At 45.6% G+C, this 24,497-nt stretch overlaps 1 protein-coding gene and 1 non-coding gene across 2 annotated transcripts in view; one reads left to right on the top strand and one right to left on the bottom strand.

The window, feature by feature from the left end:
- The first annotated feature begins 823 nt into the window (after positions 1-823).
- The window catches only part of GABBR2 (gamma-aminobutyric acid type B receptor subunit 2), an 895,125-nt gene continuing 871,451 nt past the window's right edge, over positions 824-24,497 (top strand). The window contains exon 1 of the mRNA XM_050938162.1: positions 824-1,069. Within this exon, the coding sequence (XP_050794119.1) occupies positions 824-1,069 (246 nt within the window). The remainder of the gene's footprint in view (positions 1,070-24,497) is intronic.
- LOC127046052 (U6 spliceosomal RNA) lies at positions 17,590-17,696 on the bottom strand. The gene has a single exon (XR_007772917.1). It is a non-coding gene; the product is annotated as a U6 spliceosomal RNA (small nuclear RNA).

Below are 24,497 nucleotides of genomic sequence, written 5' to 3'. Positions count from 1 at the left end.
GGATTCCCAGGCACTGACTACAGCTGCCAGGAGCGAGCCCCCCGCCCCCCAAGTATTCTCCCTCCCTCCCTCCTATAGGCTGGTGCAGGTGCCCAAACCCGCATCTCCTGACTCCGCTGTCTCCTCCTCAGCAGCGATTCCGCGCGGCGGGAAGAAGCCCGGTGACAACAACCCCAAGCAGCGGCAGCGGCGGCGGCAGCGCGGATGAAGCGGCGGGGCCGCCCGGCTGGGATTCCAGGAGGAAAGGGGGAGCGTGTCCCTTCCCGCCTCTCCCGTCCGGCGAGCTGCGGGGCGCGTGCGGCGGGGGGGCGAGCGCCAGCGGCTGCCGGCTTCAGGGGAATGCGGCACTAGCATCTCCCCCAGACCTGGGAGGCAGCGCGTCCCTCCACCGCCGCCCGGCCTCCGCAGGGGGCTTCTCTCCTCAGCCTTCCCTTGCGCTGTGCCGCAGCTCCGCTATGGTGGCTGCCGCCTCCCGCACGCCAGAGCAGGGTTGCGCGGGCCGGCTGCGGCGCTGAGTGCAAGGGGAGGCAGGTCCTCTCTGGCCGCTGCAGGCTGGGGGCTCTCTCCGCGCCTTGCCGCGGCCGGCTGCGGCCGGCGGACCTGTGGAGGAGGAGGCGCCATTGCCAGGAGGATTATTGCCGGGGGTGCCGGTGCAGAGCGGGCAGCAGACCCGCGCCCATCCCCGCCGCCCTTTGCCTGGCCGGGGGAAGCGGCCACCCAGCGATGCGCCCGGCGTGAGGGTGCCCGCGCCCTCGCCGCCGCCCGCAGCATGCCGCCCTCCCCGAAGAGACCCTGCGCGGCCGCGGCCGCCGCCTGCCCTGCCATGCTGCTGCTGCTCCTGTGCTTGGGCTGGGCGCGGGGGCACTCCCGGGGGGCGGCCGGGCTGCTCCCCAACGCCACCACGCCGATCTCCATCATGGGCTTGATGCCGCTCAGCCCGTCAGAGGAGGACCAGAAGAGCAAGATCGGCCGGGGCGTGCTGCCCGCCGTGCAGCTGGCCATGGATCAGATCCGCAACGAGTCCCTGCTCAACCCCTACTCGCTGGACCTCCGGCTCTATGACACCGAGGTAGGGATGCCGTTCTCCGGCGGCAGCCTCGCATTGCCAGCCCGCTACCCACTTCCCTCGCCTGCCTGGGCTGTGCAGGGGAGGTGCCCCGGGAAGTCCGGGGGATGCGGCAGGTGCTCGGAGAGGGAAGGACATTCCCCCCTCCCCCGCAAGCTCCCAGAGCCCCAGACCTTGGGGCATCCGGACAGGTTGATGCGCAGCTGATTGCTCTCCCCACTTGGCCTGACCCGCGAGCTGTGCTCCGGACATGAGCCTTGTGTGTCAACATGGAGTGCAAACAGCTGGCAGATGTTTAGGGCTGCAATGGTGTTTTGCCATGGAGCGAGATACCCAGGGTGCGGTGGGGGAGAGGCAGGCTGCGGGGCGGACGGGCCATGTTGTGCTCTCAGTGACACCAGGGCACGGCCGGACTAGGACTGCGGGCATCAATGGGCTTGCTCCGCATTTTATAGCGGTGTCGCTGAGAGCAGAGTGCGGCCGATACCACCTCTGCTGGCTTGTTGGGGAAGACGGGGGCACGGTGACAAGGTGGGGGCAGGGCCGGGCAGGTGTCTGGGTTGCTAGGTTGTGTGATAGCTTGGGTTTGCTGCCCTTCTTCTTGAGAGAAGCCTGTAGAAGGATGGTTTTAATTGATGCTTTCTGCGTTGAGAGCCTCAGGCTGTATCTCTTTCCCAGTGCGGGTTCGATTTGTTAAGCAACAGATGCACGTCAGTGACCTTCCCCCTTCTCCCCCACCCCCCCGAGCTGGCCCTGCGATCCGGATTTATAAGATGCAGCGTTTGGATTTGAGTGGAAATTGATGTAGCTGAAGGAAGCTCTGTGAGGAGGTGGGAAAAGGAGCTTGTGGGTTTTGTCACATTTCAGCTTTAGCTTGCACGGCCTGAGCAGGCAGGGACGTCCTTCCAGAGGTGTATTTGGAGGGTGAATGCAATGTAAGGATGTGAATGCGTCTTCGTTTTCTAGTTCTCGCAGATTTATTCAGCGTAAGCATTACCCTGTTTGATGTAGAGATCTACATCTCCTTGTCCTCACTACCCCATTTGTTACGATTAATAGGTTATGTAGTCGTATCAATTGCGTGTGGTGCGCGCGCACACACACGATCGTTAAGGAATGCAGGCGAATTTCAGGGGTGACAGCATGAGTACAGTGTTGTGAAATCAAAACAGCGAATGTTCACAAAGAGTTAAATTTGCAGTTTCTCCGTGTTGTGTATATGCTACTCCTAAGTCCTAAAAGCCCTGTGTTTCAGATTTGTTTCTTTGAGGCTGAAGGATGACATTGGGCAGGAAACGATGACAGATTTGGTACAGGAATTTCTCGTTTTCTTTAATTTATAGAGGGATGTGAGGTTTGAAAAATTATTTTTTGCTCAATTACACTTGATTTTCGTCACAACTTTAATAAACGCGTGTTTGCAGCCAATAAATGCTGATTCAATATTGAACCTTTCCTGTAGATGGCAGTCATTTCTTGTGTAATACTGGTGTCTGATATCAATTTCCAAGACAAACCTGGTAAAGCAATTAACTATTGAACATCTTCCCTGTCCTAATTTGTTTTAAGAAAAAGCCCTGTTTTCTCCCACTCTGTCCTCAGAATCTGAGAAATAAACTGAGATCATCAAGGATAGGCTGCTTTCATTGTAATATGTCTAATCCAGAAATTATTTAGGGAATCTCTTATTCTGTAGCTCCTGCTTTTTATTTACATAAAACTATATTATCTTTAGCGTAGTAATTTTTCAGATCTCTTTAAGGGGAAATGAATATCATTGAAGACACAAATTCTAAGCAAACATTCTAAGGCAGCATTTTTTTGTATTAATGCAAATGATATGTTGAAATAGAATACAGACATGATGAGCCTAAGATAGTCCTTAGTTGTCCTTAGAAAATGAATGCCAGTGAACTGTGAAATGATAATAAAAAGGATTATGTTTTTTTTCCTGAATGACAATACCTGATTTTATATAAGCACAATATTTGTGAGAAATACTCACAATTTTACTAATTCATTCTTCTCTACATTATCTTATATAAACTGCTGACTCCTAAAGATGGTATTATTATAAAAAATGTGTAAAGAAAATAAAATAGGCAAACTTGGACAAAATTTCCCCTTTACATAAGGATCCAATAATATTCAATAAGCTGCTACACTTTTATATAAAGCTCAAAACCTTTGTTGAGTATATCTATGTTATTTATTAACACAGAGTTTGCTTTCTGAACTAGAGAGTTAACACTAAAAGTATTTAGAAAATAGGTTCTGTTTCTCAGTGGGTTGAATAACAGTCTTGTTAAAAACTCCACTTTTACTATTTAATGCTCCAGGGAAATTAAGAAGTAGGGTCCTGACATAAACCTGGTATGTAGCTTTGAATTCCTCTTGATTGTTAATAGCAATGACCTGGGGAAATATTGAATATCAGCTAGCCCTCAGTGATCATAGGATGTTAATTCATCTTAATGTATAGGAAAGTTCATATACAATCGTCTAATGGGTACAGTGTAAAAAAAGTGCAGATTTGATTTTGAGAATGGCTGTGCTTGTTTTAATTGATAAACTTTTCTTTGGTCCTTCAATTAGTGAAGCTAGAATGAGGTTATCTACAGAATTAATTGGGACTGTAATCAATTGACACATGTATGTACCATATGAACAGGTTAACATTATTATAATTTATTAAAATATAAATAGTCTTTACTGTGTTTAGAAAATGTATAGCATATTTTGATCAGTATTGTATGCTTAACAGTCACAATTAAATAACCAGAATGGCACCAGGTACCAGAATGACAGCACTTGAGAAAAAGTTGTCAGTCTATCCTCTAAATTTTAGTTATGCCAGTGCAGGAGTCTACTCAGCTGCTGTCTTAATTCTAATGTGGACAAAATGCGAGTGATAGTGTTGTAAAATTACCAGGCCTACTCAGTCCTTGCCCAGCTGCTGAGATTGACAAAAATATGTGGTCTGTTGGTTAGAGTAGGACACCTACATTCTATTCATGACATAATCACTGACCTGGGAGTGTGCATATCTTAGGACATAACAGTTGCATACATCACAGATACAGAGCAATCATCATCTCCTAACGGGGAAACAGAACATTGAATTCAGGGCTTGATAGCAAGTGAAAGAATCTGATTTTTGAATATATTGAGACATACTATAAGTGCATTTGTAATACTTAAGTCTACATATGGTAATGCTTTGGAATATTAAACTTTTTTATTGTTTTTTTACAAAATCCCCCTTGAGACAACTTTGTTTAAGTATTGAAATATATTGTATTTTTTTACAAAGTTGTAATAAAAGCCCATAAAAATAATTAAATTAATTCAGGTTGGATTGACTTATACAGTTTAAAGCATTTATATATTCAGATATTTTTCTGGCAAGTTAAATGAGTATTGTTAATTTACTGCTTGTGATTTCTGTAATATATAAGAGTACATTTACTGTAAATGCAATGATTTATATTCAAGTCATTGCCAGGCACTTTCTCAATTAGGCCACAGTTCAGGAAAGCAGTGAGTACATGTTTAACTTTAAGCATATGATTAACCCCACTACTCTTCAGCAAAGCACTTAAATATGTTAAAGGTAAGCACATGCTTAAGTCCTTTGCCGAACTGGGGCACATGCCAGATGAGGGTGTGTACTATATTTTCTCAGTAAAATGTGATCAAGCACATTTATGAAAATGCAAAGGTTGTTTCAAGGGAAATCAAAAGCCTGATCCTGCTCCAATTTAATGATCCAATCCTGCAATACTTATGCATGTATTTAACTTTATGCACATGGGTACTACTACAACTGCTCATGTGAATAATGTTAAGTACAAGTGTAAGTGTTTGTAGGATTGAGGATTAAGTGAGTAACCAAACTCCCATTGAGTTTTCAATAGCCTTTGAATAAGACCCTTCTTGGTCATGCTAGATTTTGTTTTTTATGTTGTTTTAGAAACTTAGGGCCAAATACAGTGAGCTGCTGAGTATCTGCTGCTCTCTAGGAGCCTGATCCAAAATCTATGACTTTAAAGGGCTTTGGATCTGGTTTTAGTTGTTGAGGAAACTTGACATGTCTCAGTACTGGACCAATAACTAAGGTGTATTTATTCTTTTTTTCTCCCTTTGGTTATACATTCATTCAGCTTCTAGAGTAGAACTTAATTTTGTAGGGAAATAAACAACCCTAACATAAAGGAACTGAGCAATGTGACAGAGAATGTGGTATATGTCACTAATATTAGTTTCATAGCAAGTGGAAGTTGGTAAGAGGGATTATAGGGAGAATTTTTTCAAAGTCACAGATGGGAGTCAGGCATCCAACTGTCACTGATTTTTCAATGGGAGTTGAGTGCCTACATGCCCTTTGTGCCTTTGAACATAGCCCCTTAATGAGGAATACACTTTCTGTCTCTTGGACCCCCAATACACAAACTGGCACAGACAGACTGCAAGTTTATGAAGCCTCAACACCTATAGCCAAGAATAATGGATGTGCAAGTCAGAATTCAATCATCTTGTCTTTTGAAGATCAAAATTACTTAAAACAGGATTTGGAGCCAAGAAGGTGGGAGATTGTTTCAGAAGTAGGGGGAATTATTATCAGAAAGAGGGGACAATAACATTGTACAGAGTGCTGAGATAATTTCATTTTCCCCAGATGCTACACTTAATCTATGAGTACTTTGTGGATTTTCTGATGGAACTCACCCTGTTATGATAATGTTCTTTAACAAAAACTGAATCACCAGCCAAAGATTTGGAAATCAGGTCTTGGCACAGCAGGCAGATCACTGCAACCAGAAAGGACAATGTCTCATGATGTTGGTCCAAAAGGGTCTAAGAGAAAAGCTGAATTTCTAAGAATATAATGCATTTTCCCTGTCTTATTGTGTAACTAAGCAGAGAGTAGTTTTTCGAATCTATTTTATGAACAATTAAAATCTAGATATTTTCTGCACATATCTTTTGTTTTATTAAAATTTTCTCTCTATTTTCAATACATTGTATAATTTTAAGAAGCCTGTATCAGTCATAGATTGGTTTTGGTAACTTCTCACAGGCCAGTCCAAACAGAGCAAATCCTTTTAACCTTAAAAGAGAGGTAGTTAAAAAGAAAAAGGTGTCTGGACCCTTATCTCAATTCAGGAGTCTCAGTCAAAAGGGGACAGACAAAAGTGTTCTCTTCATCTGTTTCATAAAGGGCTGTGGTCAAAAGAATACAAGGGAGAAACCTAAGGATAAGAAAGGAAATGTGAGCTGAAGGTGAAACTAACAAGCATTTTTTTCTGTGTCCTCAGTGGCATTTGATACTAGCATAGATTACACTCAGAACTATAGATGGGGCATTATTGGGTACACATCCCACCTAGGAGAGCACAACCATTACACTGTAATTGTTAAATAGCCGTTTATATTTTCTGATATAGGTACTTACTGCAGAGTCCTATACATTAAACTACAGTTACACTTAAGTCACAGTGTGCATGAATAATTGTGAGTAGCAGTGTTATTTTGGCAATAACTAGAGCATATTTCGGTGCTTAGCACTAATAATTAATATACAATGATTTTGAAAAACAGTCTGTGGCCTCTTCAGCTATCTTTTGATGTCACGCCAATAGAGACATAATGCTAAGGCGTCTCCTAGCTACCACTACCCCTGGGATGTCTCTCTCTGTCTTTCTCCCTCAGGATTTTCCAAACATAAGAACACTTAATAGTTAATTGGCTGCTCTAATTTTCTGCTTGCTTTTCCACTGGTGTTCAAGTGAGGGAGAGGAAAGGAGAGAGATGGGCAGCACTCCTTACACAGGTATAAATCCCTGACTTGCAGAAGGTGCATCCCTAAGTTTCTTTGCCAACATGCACATAGCCGACATAACATTCTCTGGCACATGCCTATTAGATTTCATATGAGCCTCAGGACTCATCGTTCCATCTAAGGTGATACCACAAGCTTGTGCAGAGAACTCTGTTTCAAACAGTAAATTGACTTCTTCTGTAGTGTAAAGTTATTCTGTCTTATGAATACATCAAGAAAGGATCTTCAAATGATGAAGGGGGGGGGAGGAATTGCTATTTCTGGGCTTAATATAAACAAAGGCGGAATTCCTGCTTGTGCAAACAAAAAAATGGGATGAAATCCTGGGGATAACAGAATATTTGCTATAAAAAGGGTGAAGTGGGGTGAAGGGTGGGGAGCTGCAATGGAAGTATTTTATTAAATCTCCAAGGTCTTGTATGCATGCAGACATTGCACTGATACAACTTAAATTGATTTAGCTGGATAGGCACAAGCAGCATCACATTTCAAGATTTGTAACCACACAGCACCACCAATGATTTCAGCATGATGGAGAGTTTGGGAAGGTATTCCAGAGTCCCTTGTATTACTTCCAGGATCACTGCATTGTGGGCAATTTTTAGGGCATATTATGGAATTCCTGTTGGCATTTGAGGGAAGTCTGAGAGCATCCATCATTTCTTGGAATTCAGTTGGCGCCCATGTAATTCTGAACTGCAGAACTCCTCTTCATTACTATGGAGAAGCGAAGCTGCAGCACTGCTTCTGAAGTGCTGACCAGAGGAATCTGCAGGTGGAGGGAGTTGCCAAAAGAGAACCCATCCTTTGATGCCACTCAGCCATTCCTGTTGGATTTATTCATGGAGCAGCTGCACTCAGCAGAGTGGCATGTTTGGGGCCACCCAATAAGCACCTCATTATGAGACTGGATCTTTATGGAGATCTGGAATGACCAGCAGTGGCTCCTGAACTTCAGAATGTGGAAGACTGCATTCTTGGAGCTGTGTGTCAAGCTTACCCTAACCCTGCATTGTCAGAACACCAGAATGGAAGGGCAAAATCTGATTTTTTTGAGTTTTTGGAACTTACTGCTATGTGCAGTGAATACTTTTCATGTACTAGTAAACCTACAAAATAGTAAAAGATTCTGAAAATCTAAGAAGCCAGATATGCTGTGGGCCTGATTCTTGGACCCAGCAAAGCTGCACATAACTTGAGGTGAGGTTGATGTTTGCATCACCTTTGCGGTTCCTCAGTTCTGGGTCTGGCAGAGCACTAGATTGGCTCCTGGACTAAGTTAGAGCAGCCTCACGGTTGCTCTTATTTATGCCCAGCTGCCTGTGTCCCAAAGGGCTCTTCTGGCAATATGGGATGGCTGGAATATAGCTTCAGTCATATTTCTGTGCTCCTTGCCATTCCCCCCATGTTGTCTGCAAGGGGAATGTTACAGAGCCTCTTTGCCATGCAGAGATTCCATCTATGCACAGGGAATTCCAGTTGGTAAGATCTGCTGGGTTTGCAGCTCCTTTGCATCACTGGAGTAATGCAAAGGGACCACAGTGGAATGCAGAATTGGGCCCTGTGAGAGACGTGGCGCTCCACCTTCATGTGATGTAATAAGCACCAATCCACAGTCCCAAATCTGGGGTTGATAGGGAGGGACTTGGGGCATGTGAATATCTGTCATTTTGACTTTAAGATATTAGTTTTGGGCTGTTTTTAATCTTTCCCATTTGGCAGGTTTAATTAATAGCATTTGGTAAAGAACTATTACTAAATGCTAGAAATGAAATCTAACAAAATTTGAAATCTAACAAAAATGTCCCCTCCCCCAGCCAAATGTAATTTTAACAAAAATCTTATGATGTCAGGACTAGATCATATAGACTGTTAAAATTGTTGTCAGGGACTCCAGGGTGGATAAAGTCGCCAATCTTTGCATCATCTGCCAATTTTATCAGCAACAATTTTGTATTTTCTTGAAGATTATTGATAAAAATATTGAATAGTGTTGGGCCGAGAACCACTAGAAACACCCCCACTCATTGTAGAGTCACCATTAACATTTCCAATATATCAATTAGCCACTTTTAATCAATTTAAAGTGTGCCATATTGATCTTGAACAGTGCCAGTTTTTTAGTCAGAATGCCATGTGGTACTAGATAGAATGTTTTACAAAAGTCCAAGTATATTATATCAGCAGAATTAGCCAGACTTGTGATATCAGGTTCATTTGAGAAGACCTATTTTTCATGAAACCATGTGGATTGTTGTTAGACTCACTGGTTGCGGCAGTCCCCTGCATTTTTACCAGGTTGGCTAAAGCACTGAACGCTGTGAGCCTAATTCATCATTGCCCTGCAGCACCTTTTTAGTATCATAGCTTTACTTATCATACCATTTCCCTCACAAAATGGTATTCCTTCAGTGTATTTAGCCAGGGGATATTGGTCTGACTCTTGTCTGTTTTCTCCCAAATCATTCTCCATTATAATTCCTGTGTTGGTTACACAGGGCAGGTTCCAGTTTCCTCTACAGTTTCACTGATCTACAAAATTCCTGTAAAGGAGTGTATACACAGTAAGCCTCTTTGTAAACATGTTGCATCCTTCTCCCTCAGGAAAATGTTGTAAAAGGCTCCTTTTGGGATGTTAATTAACTTCCTTTCCACTGTTTACTGTACCTGCCCTAGCAGCTAATTTAGTGTTTGCCTAATAAAGAGCTAATACTCAATAGATATTTTTCTTTACAATTTCAACTCTATATGACAGATTAAAACTCAAGTGACACAACACGGAAATAATTTGTATATTTTTCAAACATTATCAGTTTCAGATACATTTACTCACATGTCCTTTCAATGTTATTAGTGGAAAATGTATTAAATACTAACAAATATCTACAATAATATTAATACTCTGCACTCCTATAGGGCCTTCTCAGAGCCGGCTCCAGGCATCAGCGTACCAAGTAGGTGCCTGGGATGGCCAATGAAGAGGGGGGCAGCACGTTCGGCCATTTGGCAGCAATTCGGCGGCGGGGCTGTCACTCCCTCTGGGAGCGAAGGACCTGCTGCCGAATTGCTGCCATAGAAGAAGCGGCGGTACAGCTGCCAGCGGATTGCCGCTGATCGCGATCGCTTTGGCTTTTTTTTTTTTTTCTTCTGCTTGGGGTGGCAAAAATGCTAGAGCCGGCCCTGGGCCTTCCTCATAGAATCATACAATGCTTTAGAAACACTAATGATTTCAATCTCACAAGAGTCCTGTGAGTCTGTGGAAGTGTGGGTATCTTTATTTACAGAAAGCAGAGGGCCCAACTCTCTTTCTTTCTCTTCCCCATCCACAGAATTTTAAATGAGAATCAATTGCATGGTCCAGAAGAAGGGGAGGGAGGGCCAAGGCTGACCCTGAGAGGATAAGTTCTTACCCAAAATCACACAGCAAGTCAATAGCACATCCAGGGATAATATTCAAAATACCCGACTCCCAGTCCTGTGCTTTAACAACCACTATCATACATTCCTTCTCCACCACTTAGACACTGCATTTTACTGCTTTACAAATAGTAGAAAGCAGGGAGTAAGCAAGAGACAAAAAGGACCAATGGAATGTAGAAAAACATGCAGGATAGCAACTGATGCAGGTCCAAACATCTAGTTTAGTCACTTCAATCTCATGTTAAATACTTGTTACATGATTTAGGGTTTGTCTACATGGGGAAATTGACCAGAAAAGCTATTGCAGAATGAACTATTCCACAATAGCTATTCTAGAGAAGCTGCCATGTGGACATTGGTATTCTGCCTTTTTCTGATTTAGTTTAATCCACTTTGGAAATTTCTTAAAATAAACCAAAAAAAGGCACTCTTATTCTGGAATAAGAGTGGGAACTGCTGAGTAATCAACATTTGTAAAAGTCAGTAAAGTTATTTAGGAGCAAGATGGCACTATGAGCAGGAGAAAGAAATGCAATTTATAATTAAGAACAAATGCATTCAGTTTCTTACCTTAATTTTTTAAATTGTTTGACTTAACTAAATCAGGGTATGTCTACACTATGGGATTATTCCGATTTTACATAAACCGGTTTTGTAAAACAGATTGTATAAAGTCGAGTGCACGTGGCCACACTAAGCACATTCATTTGGTGGTGTGCGTCCATGTACCGAGGCTAGCGTCGATTTCCAGAGCGTTGCACTGTGGGTAGCTATTCCATAGCTATCCCATAGTTCCTGCAGTCTCCTCCGCCCCTTAGAATTCTGGGTTGAGATCCCAGTGCCTGATGGGGCAAAAAACATTGTCGCGGGTGGTTCTGGGTACAGCCTCAGCCCTCCCTCCATGAAAGCAGCAGACAACCGTTTCGCGCCTTTTTTCCTGGGTGAACTGTGCAAACGCCATAGCACAGCAAGCATGGACCCTGCTCAGATCAAGACTGCAATCGTGGACGTTGTAAACACCTTGCACATTCTCGTGCAGTCTATGCTGAACCAGGACCTGCAAAGCCAGGCGAGGAGGCGGCGGCTACGGCAGAGCGGCGACGAGAATGATGAGGACATGGACACAGAATTCTCTCAAACTGCGGGCCTCTGCACTTTGGAGATCCTGCTGGTAATGGGGCAGGCTCTAGCCATTGAACGCCGATTTTGGGCCTGGGAAACAAGCACAGACTGGTGGGACCGCATAGTTTTGCAGGTTTGGGACGATTCGCAGTGGCTGTGAAACTTTTGTATGCGTAAGAGCACTTTCATGGAACTTTTGGACTTGCTTTCTCCTGCCCTGAAACGCCATAATACTAAGATGAGAGTAGCCCTCACAGAGAAGCGAGTGGCAATAGCCCTCTGGAAGCTTGCAACGCCAGACAGCTACCAGTCAGTCGGGAATCAATTTGGAGTGGGAAAATCTACTGTGGGGGCTGCTGTGATGCACATAGCCAAAGCAATCATTAAGCTGCTGCTGCGAAAGGTTGTGACTCTGGGAAACGTGCAGGTCATAGTGGATGGCTTTGCTGTAATGGGATTCCCTAACTGTGAGGGGGCGATAGATGGAACCCATATCCCTATCTTGGCACCGGAGCACCAGGGCACCTAGTACGTAAACCGCAAGGGGTACTTTTCAATGGTGCTGCAAGCACTGGTGGATCACAAGGGACATTTCACCAACATCCACATGGGATGGCCAGGAAGGGTTCATGACGCTCGCGTCTTCAGGAACACTACTCTGTTTAAATGGCTGCAGCAAGGGAATTACTTCCCAGACCAGAAAATAACAGTTGGGGATGTTGAAATGCCTGTAGTTATCCTGGGTGACCCAGCCTACCCCTTGATGCCATGGCTCATGAAGCCATACACAGGCAGCCTGGACAGTAGTCAGGAGCTGTTCAACTACAGGCTGAGCAAGTGCAGAATGGTGGTAGAATGTGCCTTTGGACGTTTAAAGGCGCGCTGGCGCACATTACTGACTTGCTCAGACCTCAGCCAAACCAATGTCCCCATTGTTATTGCTGCTTGCTGTGTGCTCCACAGTCTCTGTGAGAGTAAGGGGGAGACCTTTATGGTGGGGTGGGAGGCTGAGGCAAATCACCTGGCCGCTGATTACGCGCAGCCAGACACCAGGGCGATTAGAAGAGCACACCACAAAGCGGTACGCATCAGAGAAGCTTTGAAAATGAGTTTCATCACGGGCCAAGGTACAGTGTGACTGTTGTATTTGTTTCCCCTTGATGAACCCCCCGCCTTGATCGACTCATTCCCTGTAAGCAACCCACCGTCCCCCTTCGATTATAGCTTGCTTAAGGCAATAAAGTCACTATCGTTTAAAAATCATGTATTTTTTATTAAAAAGTCATTATAAAAAGAGGGAGAGAACTGACAAGGTATCCTGGGTGTGGTTTGGGAGGAGGATAAGAGGGAAGGAAAAGGCCACTAAAAATATTTCAAAATAATGACAGCCTTTTGGTTGGGCTGTCCACGAGGGTGGAGTGGGCGGCTGCACGAAGCCTTCCCCAATGCATTCTTACACGTCTGGGTGCGGAAGCTATGGAACGTGGTGAGTGGTGAGGATGGTTACACAGGGGCTGCAGCGGCACTCTGTGACCCTGCTGCTGTTCCTGAAGCTCCACCAGACGTCGGAGGATGTCAGTTTGATCACGCAGCAGCCCCAGCATTGCATCCCACCACCGCTGATCTTCCTGCCTACATCTCTGATCTTCCTGCCGCCACCTCTCATCTCGAGCGTCTCTCCTCTGCTCACGTTGGTCCCTCCTGGCCTCACGTTCACTGGTATCTTTCCTGTAATTTGATACCACGTCCTTCCACTCATTCAGATGAGCTCTTTCATTGCGGGTTAATTCCATGATTTCCGAGAACATTTCGTCTCGCATCTTTTTTTTCCTCTGCCTTATCTGAGAGAGCCTTCGGGATGGAGTAGGGAGGCTTGAAAAATTTGCAGCTGCATGAGGGAGGTAAAAAAGGGAGAGAAGTATTTAAAAAGATACATTTTACAGAACAATGGTTATACTCTTTCACAGTGAACAACACTATTCACCTTACATAGCACATGTGATTTCACTACAAGGTCGCATTTTGCATCTTAACATTGATTGCCTGCAGCTCTGGTGTTAGAGATCTCACAGACGCAGGTCTGGGCAGCAGAATTCAGCTTGCATGCGGCCATGGTAAGCCATTGTCCTTCGGCTTCTGCAGCCTTCATATACATAGTGCCCTCCTTTCCCAAATACCAAGCAAATCCCGTTCAGTGCTGCTTCTTTCCTGTTAACATGCAGCAGCAGAAACCACCCCCCCATCCAATTCTCTGGGATGATCGCTTTACCCCTCCTGCCACCGCGTGGCTGGTATCATGGAAGATCACTGCTAATCACCCCCCTTCTGCCCCCCACCGCGTGGCTGGTAGCAGGGAAGATCCTTGCTAGCCAAACGCGAAAAAGCTCAGCGCTATTACCCTCTCTCCCCTCCCCCCGCTTGGCTACCTGCAAGGAAGGATTTCTTTTAAGCAACAGGCAAACAGCCCAGTAGGAATGGCCATCTCTGTCCCCTTAATTAAATTCCTGAATTTCAACCAGGTTACCATGAACGATATCACTCTCCTGAGGATAACACAGTGAGATAAAGAAAGGATGTTGCTTGAATGCCAGCAATCACTGGGACCATATGCAGCTAGGCTTTGTCATGCAATGATACCAGACTACTTGCTACATGCATGGCGTGGTCAAGTGTGCTACCATGGTGGACGGAATAAGGCTGCCTTGCCCAGAAACCTTCTGCAAAGGCTTTTGGAGTACCTCCAGGAGAGCTTCATTGAGATGTCCCTGGAGGATTTCCGCTCCATCCCCAGACATGTTAACAAACTTTTCCAATAACTGTACTGGCCGCAAATGCATCCCAAGACCTCAGGGCAAATCAATCATTTAAAAACGCTTGCTTTTATATTTACAAAGGTACACTCACCAGAGGTCGCTTCCATGGCTTCATTGTCTGGGCTAGTGGCTTGGGAGGGTAATTCCGTCTGGGTGAGAAAAAGCTCTTGGCTGTTGGGGAGAACGGAGTGCTGTGTGTTCTCCGCAAGCTCGTCATCATCTTCCTCCTCCTCCTCATCTTCCCCTTCCGCAGAATCCTCAGCCATGGCTGAGATTACCACTCCCACCTCGGAATCCACAGACAGGGGTGGGGTAGTGGTGGCGGACCCCCCTAGAATTGCATGCAGCTCAGCGTAGAAGTGGCATGGTTTCGGCCCTAACCCGGACCTTCCTTTTGCTTCTTCGGTTTTCTGGTATGCTTGTTTGAGCTCCTTAACTTTCACTCTGCACTGCACTGAGTCCCCAGTGTGGCCTCTCTCCATCATAGCCTTGGAAATTTGTTCAAATGTTTTTTCATTTCGTCTTTTGGAACGGAGTTCTGTTAGCACAGAATCCTCTCCCCATATAGCGATCAGATCCAGTACCTCCTGTGCAGTCCATGTGGAGCTCTTTTTCGATTCTCAGGAGACTGCATTGTTACCTGTGCTGATGAGCTCTGTGTGGTCACCTGTGCTGTTGAGCTCTCCACGCTGGCCAAATAGGAAATGAAATTCAAAAGTTCGCAGGGCTTTTCCTGTCTACCTGGCCAGTGCATCCAAGTTCAGATTGCTGTCTAGAGTGGTCACAGTGGTGCACTGTGGGATACTGCCCGGAGGCCAATATCGTCGATTTGCGGCCACACTAACCCTAATCCGATATGGTAATATTGATTTCAGCGCTACTCCTCTCATCGGGGAGGAGTACAGAAACCGGTTTAAAGAGCCCTTTATATTGATATAAAGGGCCTCGTTGTGTGGACTGGTGCAGCGTTAAAATGGTTTAACTCTGCTAAAATCGTTATAAATGTGTAGTGTAGACCAGGCCTAGTATAGTATCTTTCTAAATCAAAGTCTTGCAAATAAAATGTCATTTGAAACTATTGCACATTATTTTATTTTCACCAGATACTAGATGCAGGGATCTTTATAGATCAGGCATAGTTTAATTTCATAATTAACATATACATTTTAAGCATAGAATCATTAGGTAATTATTTCCATAGCCTACGCTGATAGAAGTGACTTTTATGACTGTAGCAAAAATATTGTTTTGTAAGAGTCTTATGTCCCTAGAGCCTTATTACTCTTTATACAGATCACAGGCCACTGGTGGCTTGCAGTCATGCTTTCTGAAGCTTTCACTCTGATCCCACTCTACTCCACTGATTGCAGCCTAGAGATGGAAAAGTCTATGTTTCAATCATTCATACATTTTAGAACCAGAAGGGGCATTGATTTTGAACTTTTGCATAAGCACAGGATAAATGAAATAGACTGAATTTCCTTAGTCTCTCATTCTATGGCAGGTTTTCCAGACCTCAAATCATTCTTGTAGATCTTTTCAGAACCCTTTCCAGTTTGTCAACAGCCTTTTCAAAGTTTAGATACCAGAACTGGATACACTGTGTTAGTTATGGTCTCACTAATGCCATTTATAATGGTAATATCACCTTTCTACTTCAAGCGTGTTGCTCTGTAGGGAGGAGATGAGATAGTCCCTTGTACCACCTGTTAGGAGGCAACAGAAACTGTGCGCGCAGCTAAAACCGATTCTTCTGCTTTTTTCAGATGAAGCTCTCTGGCCTACAAGCAGGCCCAATTGCTCTGGGTAGTAGTGTGGAAAGTAAATCCTTAGAGGAACATTGCACCAGCTGTCAGCTGCTTCTCAGTTGAACAGCTGGCTCCTGAAAAGCTGAGGCACACACAGAGCAGAGCTGTGCAGGAGTGGCTTAATCTTGGTAGTGTCTCCTCTCCTGCCATGGGAGGAAGATGTATCTTGATGTGACAATTGGAGTTACCATAAAAATAAATCATATTAGAGTTAAATAGATAATAAGGGCTTCAAAGGACCTGTGAGTATGCCGTACCCTGATTAAAATAAGCAATTAAACATGGAACTCAGAGATACAAAGGGGGTGAATGATAGAGCAGAGTGAATAACTGATTTTTCAGTTTAGTGGCCAAACCAGAAAAACAAATAATTTCAGATCAACTCAAATGAATACTCTTTTGTTTTTTCTCATTGAAACAAAAAAAAATTGTTTCACTTTGAAAGAATCATTTAATTTGATCCAAAATGGAATGTTTCATTTTGGTTTTGGGTGATTTTTATTAACCTTTTTTGGGTATTTTTATTTTTGTTAAATCTAGCTAAATTTCTAAATGAAATGTCTTGGTGAAGTGAAAAGTCCAAATGTTTCATTTAGAAAAATGTTGAAATATTTTGACTTTTTTGGATTTTTTCCCCCCATTTTTTCAGCTGAAACTTTTTGCCTACTTTGACTCAAATTCCCAAACAATTTCAGTTGATTGAAAACTGCTATTATTTCTCTCAGTTTTAATGATAATCTGCTTTGAAAAAAGCCAGTGCATCAGTGTGGGATGGGAACATCCCTCTAAATGTTAATGGACTGTCCTCAAGAGGGGAGAAACTATTGTGTGGGAGGCATGAAATGACACATAGCTGTAGTTTAAATATATAGTCAAACTTTGACATGAGCTAATAACTTCTAAACTGGACTGTGTCTTAGAAGTACAGATGAAGGAGTCCAGAACTCTATTTAAAATGCTATAAATACAAGGGAACTCTAAATGTTCCCCCCTTTGCCTTTGGAATGTACCAGACAACAACAAATGACAAAAAAGCCCCAAAACACCCTCAGAGAAGGTCTTTCTGTAAGTGCTTTATTAATCCCTTTTCTGAAAATGACTGTTCTAAGACTAAAGTAGGAGAAGAGGAATACATGTGTGCATGTTTCAGAGTGGTAGCCATGTTAATCTGTATCAGGAAAAAGAACAAGGAGTATTTGTGGCACCTCAGAGACTAAAAAATTTATCTGAGCATAAGCTTTCGTGGGCTAAAACCAACTTCATCAGATGCATGCAGTGGAAAATACAGTAGGAAGATATATATACACATAGGGTGTGAAAAACTGTGTATTGCCATACTAATTATAATGAGAGTAATCAGTTAAGGTGGGCTATTATCAGCAGGAGAGAAAAAACTTTTGTAATGATAATCAGGATGGCCCACTTCCAATGGTTCATAGAATCATAGAATATCAGGGTTGGAAGGGACCTCAGGAGGTCATCTAGTCCAACCCTCTGCTCAAAGCCCAAAGCTCAAAGCTCATAGTGGAACACTTCACGAATTTGCATGTCATCTTTGCGCAGGGGCCATGCTAATCTTCTCTGTATCATTCCAGTTTTTTAGTATATAAGCTACCGAAGCAAACACTAGTTGACAAGAAAGTGTGAGTGACAGCAGGGGAAAAATAGCCTGGGGAAATAGGTTTTACTTTGTGTAAAACTCCCAATCTTTATTCAAGCCTAATTTAATGGTGTCCAGTTTGCAAATTAATTGCAATTCTGCAGTTTCTCATTGGAGTCTGTTTCTGGAGTTTTTTTGTTGGTGTATTGCGACTTTGAGGTCTGTAATCGAGTGACCAGGGAGGTTGAAGTGTTCTCCAACCGGTTTTTGAATGTTACAATTCTTGATGTCTGATTTGTGTCCATTAGTCTTTTGCGTAGAGATTGTCCTGTTTGGCCAATGTGTATGGCAAAGGGGCATTGCTGGAACATGATGGCATATATATCAATATTGATATGTGCCAGCAATGCCCCTCTGCCATGTACATTGGCCAAACAGGACAGTCTCTACGCAAAAGACTAAATGGACACAAGTCAGACGTCAAGAATTATAACAGTTGTGATACAGCATGGCCAGAGGGCAGCAGGAGAGTGTTAGCAGGGAGCCTTATTCCCTGCAAGGGGAGGAAGGTTTGTTATAGATTAACTAGAGCACCTGAAGCCAATTAGAGCACCTGAAGCCAGTTAGAGCACCTGAAGCCAATTAGAGCACCAGCAGTCAGTCATGTGATAAAAACCCCTGCTTCAGTCAGACAGTGTGGGAGTTGGAGCAGGAAGGTTTGGTTGGAACAGAGAGCAGTTTGAAGGAGTTGGAGGAGAGAACTGTATTGAAGAGAGGCAAAAGGAAAGTTTGGAGGAGTGCTGCGGTGGGCTGAGAAATCCAAAAGAAACCCTAGGTAAGGGGCACCTGGCTTGTGTAAAAGGAGGGCAAGAAGCCCCTTCCCAAGCTGAAGGGCAGGAGAGGGAAGTAGCCCAGGGGAAGGAACCGCTAGTTCAAGTGGTTCACCACAAACCTCAGGGCCCCGGCTTGGGACCTGGAGAAGAGGGCGGGCCCAGGTCCCTCCCTCTCCACTCCCCTCCTCAAGGACACTAGTGGGGTAATTAAAATACCAGTTCAGAGGCAAGCAATGGCACCCTGAAACCTTCCCCAAAGAAGAGAAAGCGCTAGACCCAGCATAACAGTACCGGCAATTTGCCACACGTGGTGTCAGGAGTGGGATCTGTGTGCTGGGGACTTAGTCCAGGGTTAGGCAAAACCCTCCCATCCTTAAGATGGACGACGTGGTCAAGGCCCTTCTACAAGCCACCGCGGCCCAGCAGGAGGCTACCCGGGTCCAAGCAACCGCCCAACAGGAGGCGACTAGAATGCAGCAGGAGACCAATCATCTGTTGATGAGTCAGGCTGCTCAGGACCGAGCACTGCTGAAAGACCCGGTGAACCAGATGGAGCAGAATCGCAACTGTGAAGGGACCTGGACCATACGGGCTAGCCATTGCCTACAGAAAATGACACGGGAGGATGATTTGGAGGCATACCTCCTGGCTTTTGAAAGAGCAGCCTGCGGGAGGTCTGGCCCCGAGATCAGTGGTCTGGTATTCTTGCCCCATTCCTGTGTGGGGAAGCCCAGAAGGTCTACTACGATATGGCTGCAGAGGCTGCAGCAGATTATTCCCAGCTAAAGGCAGAGATCCTGCCCAGGTTCGGAGTAACGACGGCACTGTGAGCCCAGAGGTTCCATGAGTGGCAATATACGGAGGACAAGACACCCCGATCACAATTGTTTGACCTGATCCACCTAACCCAGAAATGGCTACGCCCTGAGGCCCTTAGCTCTGAGAAGATGATGGAGGTACTGGTATTGGACCGGTATATGAGGGGGCTACCACCAGGTCTCAGGTCTTGGGTTGGCCAGAATGATCCCTCTACCTATGATGAGTTGGTCTCCCTCGTGGAAAGACAGCTGGCAGCCCGCAAACTGTTCCAGACCCCAGGTGGGGAGACACGGCAATCCAGGAAGCCAACCCCAAACCCAAGGCCCCGGGCTCTCGAGAACTATAGGAGAACTGTAACCGGGAAGAAAGACACTGAGGAATGGCTCAAGGCCAGGAAGGGACCTGGGGGTTTGGGAAGAGAGGTGGGGGGCCGGTCTAATAGCCCCAGGCAGAGGGCGACAACCGGAATAAGGGGGCGGTGTTATGAGTGTGGGGAATTGGGGCATATAGCAGCCCAATGCCCCAACAAGGAAGAACCTATGCAGTGTAATCTGGGGGATTACGGGGAGCAATGTGGCCTAATCGGCCTGGTAGGGGTCACAATGACCTCACATGGATATACCAGACCAGTAAAAGTGAATGGTATAAAGACCATAGCATTAATTGATTCCGGGAGTGCTGTCACGCTGGTCTCGGGGAAGTTGGTGGGAACAGACCAACTAACCCGGGCCAAAAACACAGGGGTAACGTGCATACATGGCACCGTGAATTTTTACCCTACAATTCCGGTATGGATTGAGATCCAAGGAAATACTACCAGGGTTTCTGCAGGGGTGGTCCCCAAGCTCCCCTACCCTGTTTCGATTGGGAGAGACTTCCCTGGGTTTGAAAGCTTACTTACCCCAATAGAGCCAGGGGAGGGTAGCAACCCCCAGGCTGAGACGGAGGCAACTACAGATAGCCTCACCCCAGTGTTTGCTGAATTTGCTCCACAGTGATTCTCATCCCCTGGAAAACCTCGAAGGTCTAGGTGAGAACGAAGGGCAGATAAAAGGTTAGGGACCAGGATTCTAGCAGTGAATCAAAAAACTTCCCTTGTGGGTAGGCGATCCCGCTCAGGAGACCAGGAGATAATCCAGGCCAAGGAAGACTCAGAGGCAGTTCCTAGCCCAAGTAGGAGCACCCCAGGGGGAAGAGTAGAAATAGGCCCCCTAGAATTAGGTCAGTTCGGTACTGCACGTGAGACTTTTGGGCAGGACCAGGCCGAAGATCCATTATATGCGAACATGAGGGAGGAGGTAGTGGAAGTAAATGGTGTGCCTGTGGAAGGAAAAATCAAAGGCCGAAGGCCATATTATGTGCTCAAATGCGATCTTTTGTACAGGATAGAGCAAATACGAAGGGAAGAAGTAGAGCAACTCTTAGTCCCACGGAAACACATAGGGCAGTACTAGAGTTAGCTCACAGTCATCTATTTGGGGGACATCTAGGAGTGGACAAGACACTGGCTAGAATCCTAAGAAGGTTTTATTGGCCAGGGATACGTGCAGAAGTCCAGCTTTATTGTGCCTCCTGCCCTGAATGCCAGCTGCATAGCCCCCGACCTCACTTGCGGGCCCCATTAGTAGCTTTGCCTATTATTGATGTCCCTTTCGAGAGGATAGCCATGGACATAGTGGGCCCATTAGAAAAATCAGCACGGGGCCACCGAAACGTACTAGTCATCCTTGACTATGCCACGCGGTATCCAGAGGCCATTCCTTTAAGAAACCCCACATCCAAGGCAATAGCAAAAGAACTACTACAAGTTTTCACCAGAGTAGGCATCCCTAAGGAGATCCTGACAGACCAGGGAACCCCATTCATGACAAAATTAATGAAAGACTTATGTGCCCTGCTCTGCATCCAGGCCATACGGACCTCAGTCTACCATCCACAAAGAGATGGACTGGTGGAGCGATTTAATCCTACCCTTAAAAGTATGATCCATAAGGTGGTAGCACAGGATGGAAAAGACTGGGATACCCTTCTACCGTATCTAATGTTTGCTATACGGGAAGTCCCCCAGGCGTCCACGGTTTTTCTCCCTTTGAACTATTATATGGACGCCACCCTCGCGGGATATTAGATATCGCCAAGGAAGATTGGAAGGAACAACCCAACCCAGGAAAGAATGTCATTAAGCATGTGACACAGATGAGAGAGCAAATAACTCGAGTATCTCCGATAGTACGGGAACATTTGGAAAAAGCACAAGAAGCCCAGCGGACATATTACAACCATCGGGCGAAAGTACGGAAATTTCAGCCGGGGGAACAGGTGATGGTGTTAGTACCGACAGCAGAAAGCAAACTTCTAGCCAGCTGGCAGGGACCATATGAGATAATGGAAGCCATTGGGGAAGTGAACTATAAGGTTAGACAACCAGACTGCTGAAAGCCCGAGCAAATCTACCACATCAACTTACTGAAGCCCTGGCATGACAGAGAGACATGTCTGGTCATTCGAGGAGCTCTACCTCAGACAGATGACCCACAGGGACAGGTAAAGATATCTCCTGAATTAACCCCAGAACAACGAACAGAGGTCATTGAAATGATCCACCGGAACCAGGACGTATTCTGTACACAACCGGGCCAAACAACACTATTCCAACATCATATTGTCACCAGCCCCGGAGTAAGGGTGACGATAAGACCATACCGAATACCGGAAGCTAAAAGGGAAGAAATTAGGATGGAAGTAAAGAAGATGCTGGAACTCGGGGTCATTGAAGAATTCCACAGCCAGTGGTCCAGTCCGATCGTCCTAGTCCCCAAGCCTGATGGCACCCTGAGGTTTTGTAACGACTTCCGGAAATTGAATGAAGTATCCCACTTTGATGCCTACCTGATACCATGCATTGACGAGCTAGTTGATCAGTTAGGCAAGGCCCGATACCTAACCACTCTGGATCTGACCAAAGGATATTGACAAATTCCCCTGGCCAAGGATGCCAAAGAAAAAACTGCCTTCTCTACACCTGATGGCCTGTTTCAATACACTGTCCTCCCTTTCGGACTCCATGGGGCCCCTGCAACATTCCAAAGACCTATGGATAAGTTATTACGACCCCATGCCAAGTATGCTGCCGCCTATTTAGACGACATAGTCATACATAGCCCTGACTGGGAAACGCACCTAGAAAAAGTAGAAACAGTGCTGGACGCCCTGCGAAAGGCTGGTCTCACTGCTAACCCTCTCAAGTGCGCGATAGGACTAGCTGAGGCCAGATACCTTGGGCATGTAGTAGGGAGAGGTTTGGTAAAACCCCAATGGAACAAAGTGGAGGCAATACAAGGTTGGCCTCCACCAATCCGCAAAAAGTAGGTCAGAGCATTTTTAGGAATAGTAGGATACTATCAGAGATTCATCCCTCATTTCGCCACAAGAGCAGGGCCATTGACGGATCTGATAAAAGCTCGGGGCCCCGAGATAGTGAAGTGGACTGATGCGACCGAAGAAGCATTTGCAGATTTACGGACAGCCCTATGCTGCCATCCAGTACTCATAGCCCCAGACTTCGAGAAGGAATTCATCCTACAAACAGACGCCTCGGAGGTGGGGCTCGGTGCCGTCCTTTCCCAGATGGTAGGGGAGGAGGACCACCCCATCTTGTACCTCAGCCGGAAGCTCCTCCCCAGGGATCAAAAGTACGCGGTTGTCGAAAAGGAATGTCTGGCGATAAAATGGGCTATGGAGACTCTCCGCTACTATCTCCTAGGGCAGCAGTTTACCCTCGTGACAGACCACGCCCCGCTCCAGTGGATGCACAGGAACAAGGAGAAGAACGCCAGAGTGACGAGGTGGTTCCTCTCGCTGCAGCCTTTTCATTTTCGGGTCCAGCACAGAGCTGGAAGCCAACATGGCAACGCTGGTGGCCTATCGCGACGGCACTGCCTCTCGTCCCAAGTAGCCCAACCCCTTGGTGTTGAGCGGGGGGGGGGGGGGATATGTGATACAGCATGGCCAGAGGGCAGCAGGAGAGTGTTAGCAGGGAGCCTTATTCCCTGCAAGGGGAGGAAGGTTTGTTATAGATTAACTAGAGCACCTGAAGCCAATTAGAGCACCTGAAGCCAATTAGAGCACCAGCAGTCAGTCATGTGATAAACCCCCCTGCTTCAGTCAGACAGTGTGGGAGTTGGAGCAGGAAGGTTTGGTTGGAGCAGAGAGCAGTTTGAAGGAGTTGGAGAACAGAACAGTATTGAAGAGAGGCAAAAGGAAAGTTTGGAGGAGTGCTGCAGTGGGCTGAGAAATCCAAAAGAAACCTTAGGTAAGGGGCACCTGGCTTGTGTAAAAGGAGGGCAAGAAGCCCCTTCCCAAACTGAAGGGCAGGAGAGGGAAGTAGCCCAGGGGAAGGAACCACTAGTTCAAGTGGTTCACCACAAACCTCAGGGCCCCTGGCTTGGGACCTGGAGAAGAGGGCGGGCCCAGGTCCCTCCCTCTCCACTGCCCTCCTCAAGGACACTAGTGGGGTAATTAAAATACCAGTTCAGAGGCAAGCAATGGCGCCCTGAAACCTTCCCAAAAGAAGAGAAAGCACGAGACCCAGCATAACAGTACCGGCAATTTGCCACACAGTCAAAAACCAGTTGGAGAACACTTCAGCCTCCCTGGTCACTCGATTACTGACCTCAAAGTCGCAATACACCAACAAAAAAAACTCCAAAAACAGACTCCAACAAGAAACTGCAGAATTGCAATTAATTTGCAAACTGGACACCATTAAATTAGGCTTGAATAAAGACTGGGAGTGGATGGGTCATTACACAAAGTAAAACCTATTTCCCCATGCTATTTTTCCCTTACTGTTACTCACACCTTCTTGTCAACAGTTGGAAATGGGTCATCCTGATTATCACTACAAAAGTTTCTTTTTCTCCTGCTGATAATAGCCGACCTCAGCTGATTACTCTCATTATAGTTAGTATGGCAACACCTATTTTTTCATGTCCTCTGTGTTTATATATCTTCCTACTGTATTTTCCACTGCATGCATCTGATGAAGTGGGTTTTAGTCCATGAAAGCTTATGCTCAAATAAATTTGTTAGTCTCTAAGGTGCCACAAGTACTCCTTGTTCTTTATGCGTGCATATGACATCACACAAAAGAAATGCTAAGAGTAACTAATTTC

This window comes from Gopherus flavomarginatus, chromosome 2, assembly GCF_025201925.1.
Source record: "Gopherus flavomarginatus isolate rGopFla2 chromosome 2, rGopFla2.mat.asm, whole genome shotgun sequence".
Lineage (NCBI taxonomy): Eukaryota > Metazoa > Chordata > Testudines > Testudinidae > Gopherus > Gopherus flavomarginatus.
The sequence above is the reverse complement of the archived record's forward strand: the minus strand, read 5'-3'. Positions and strand labels throughout refer to the sequence as shown.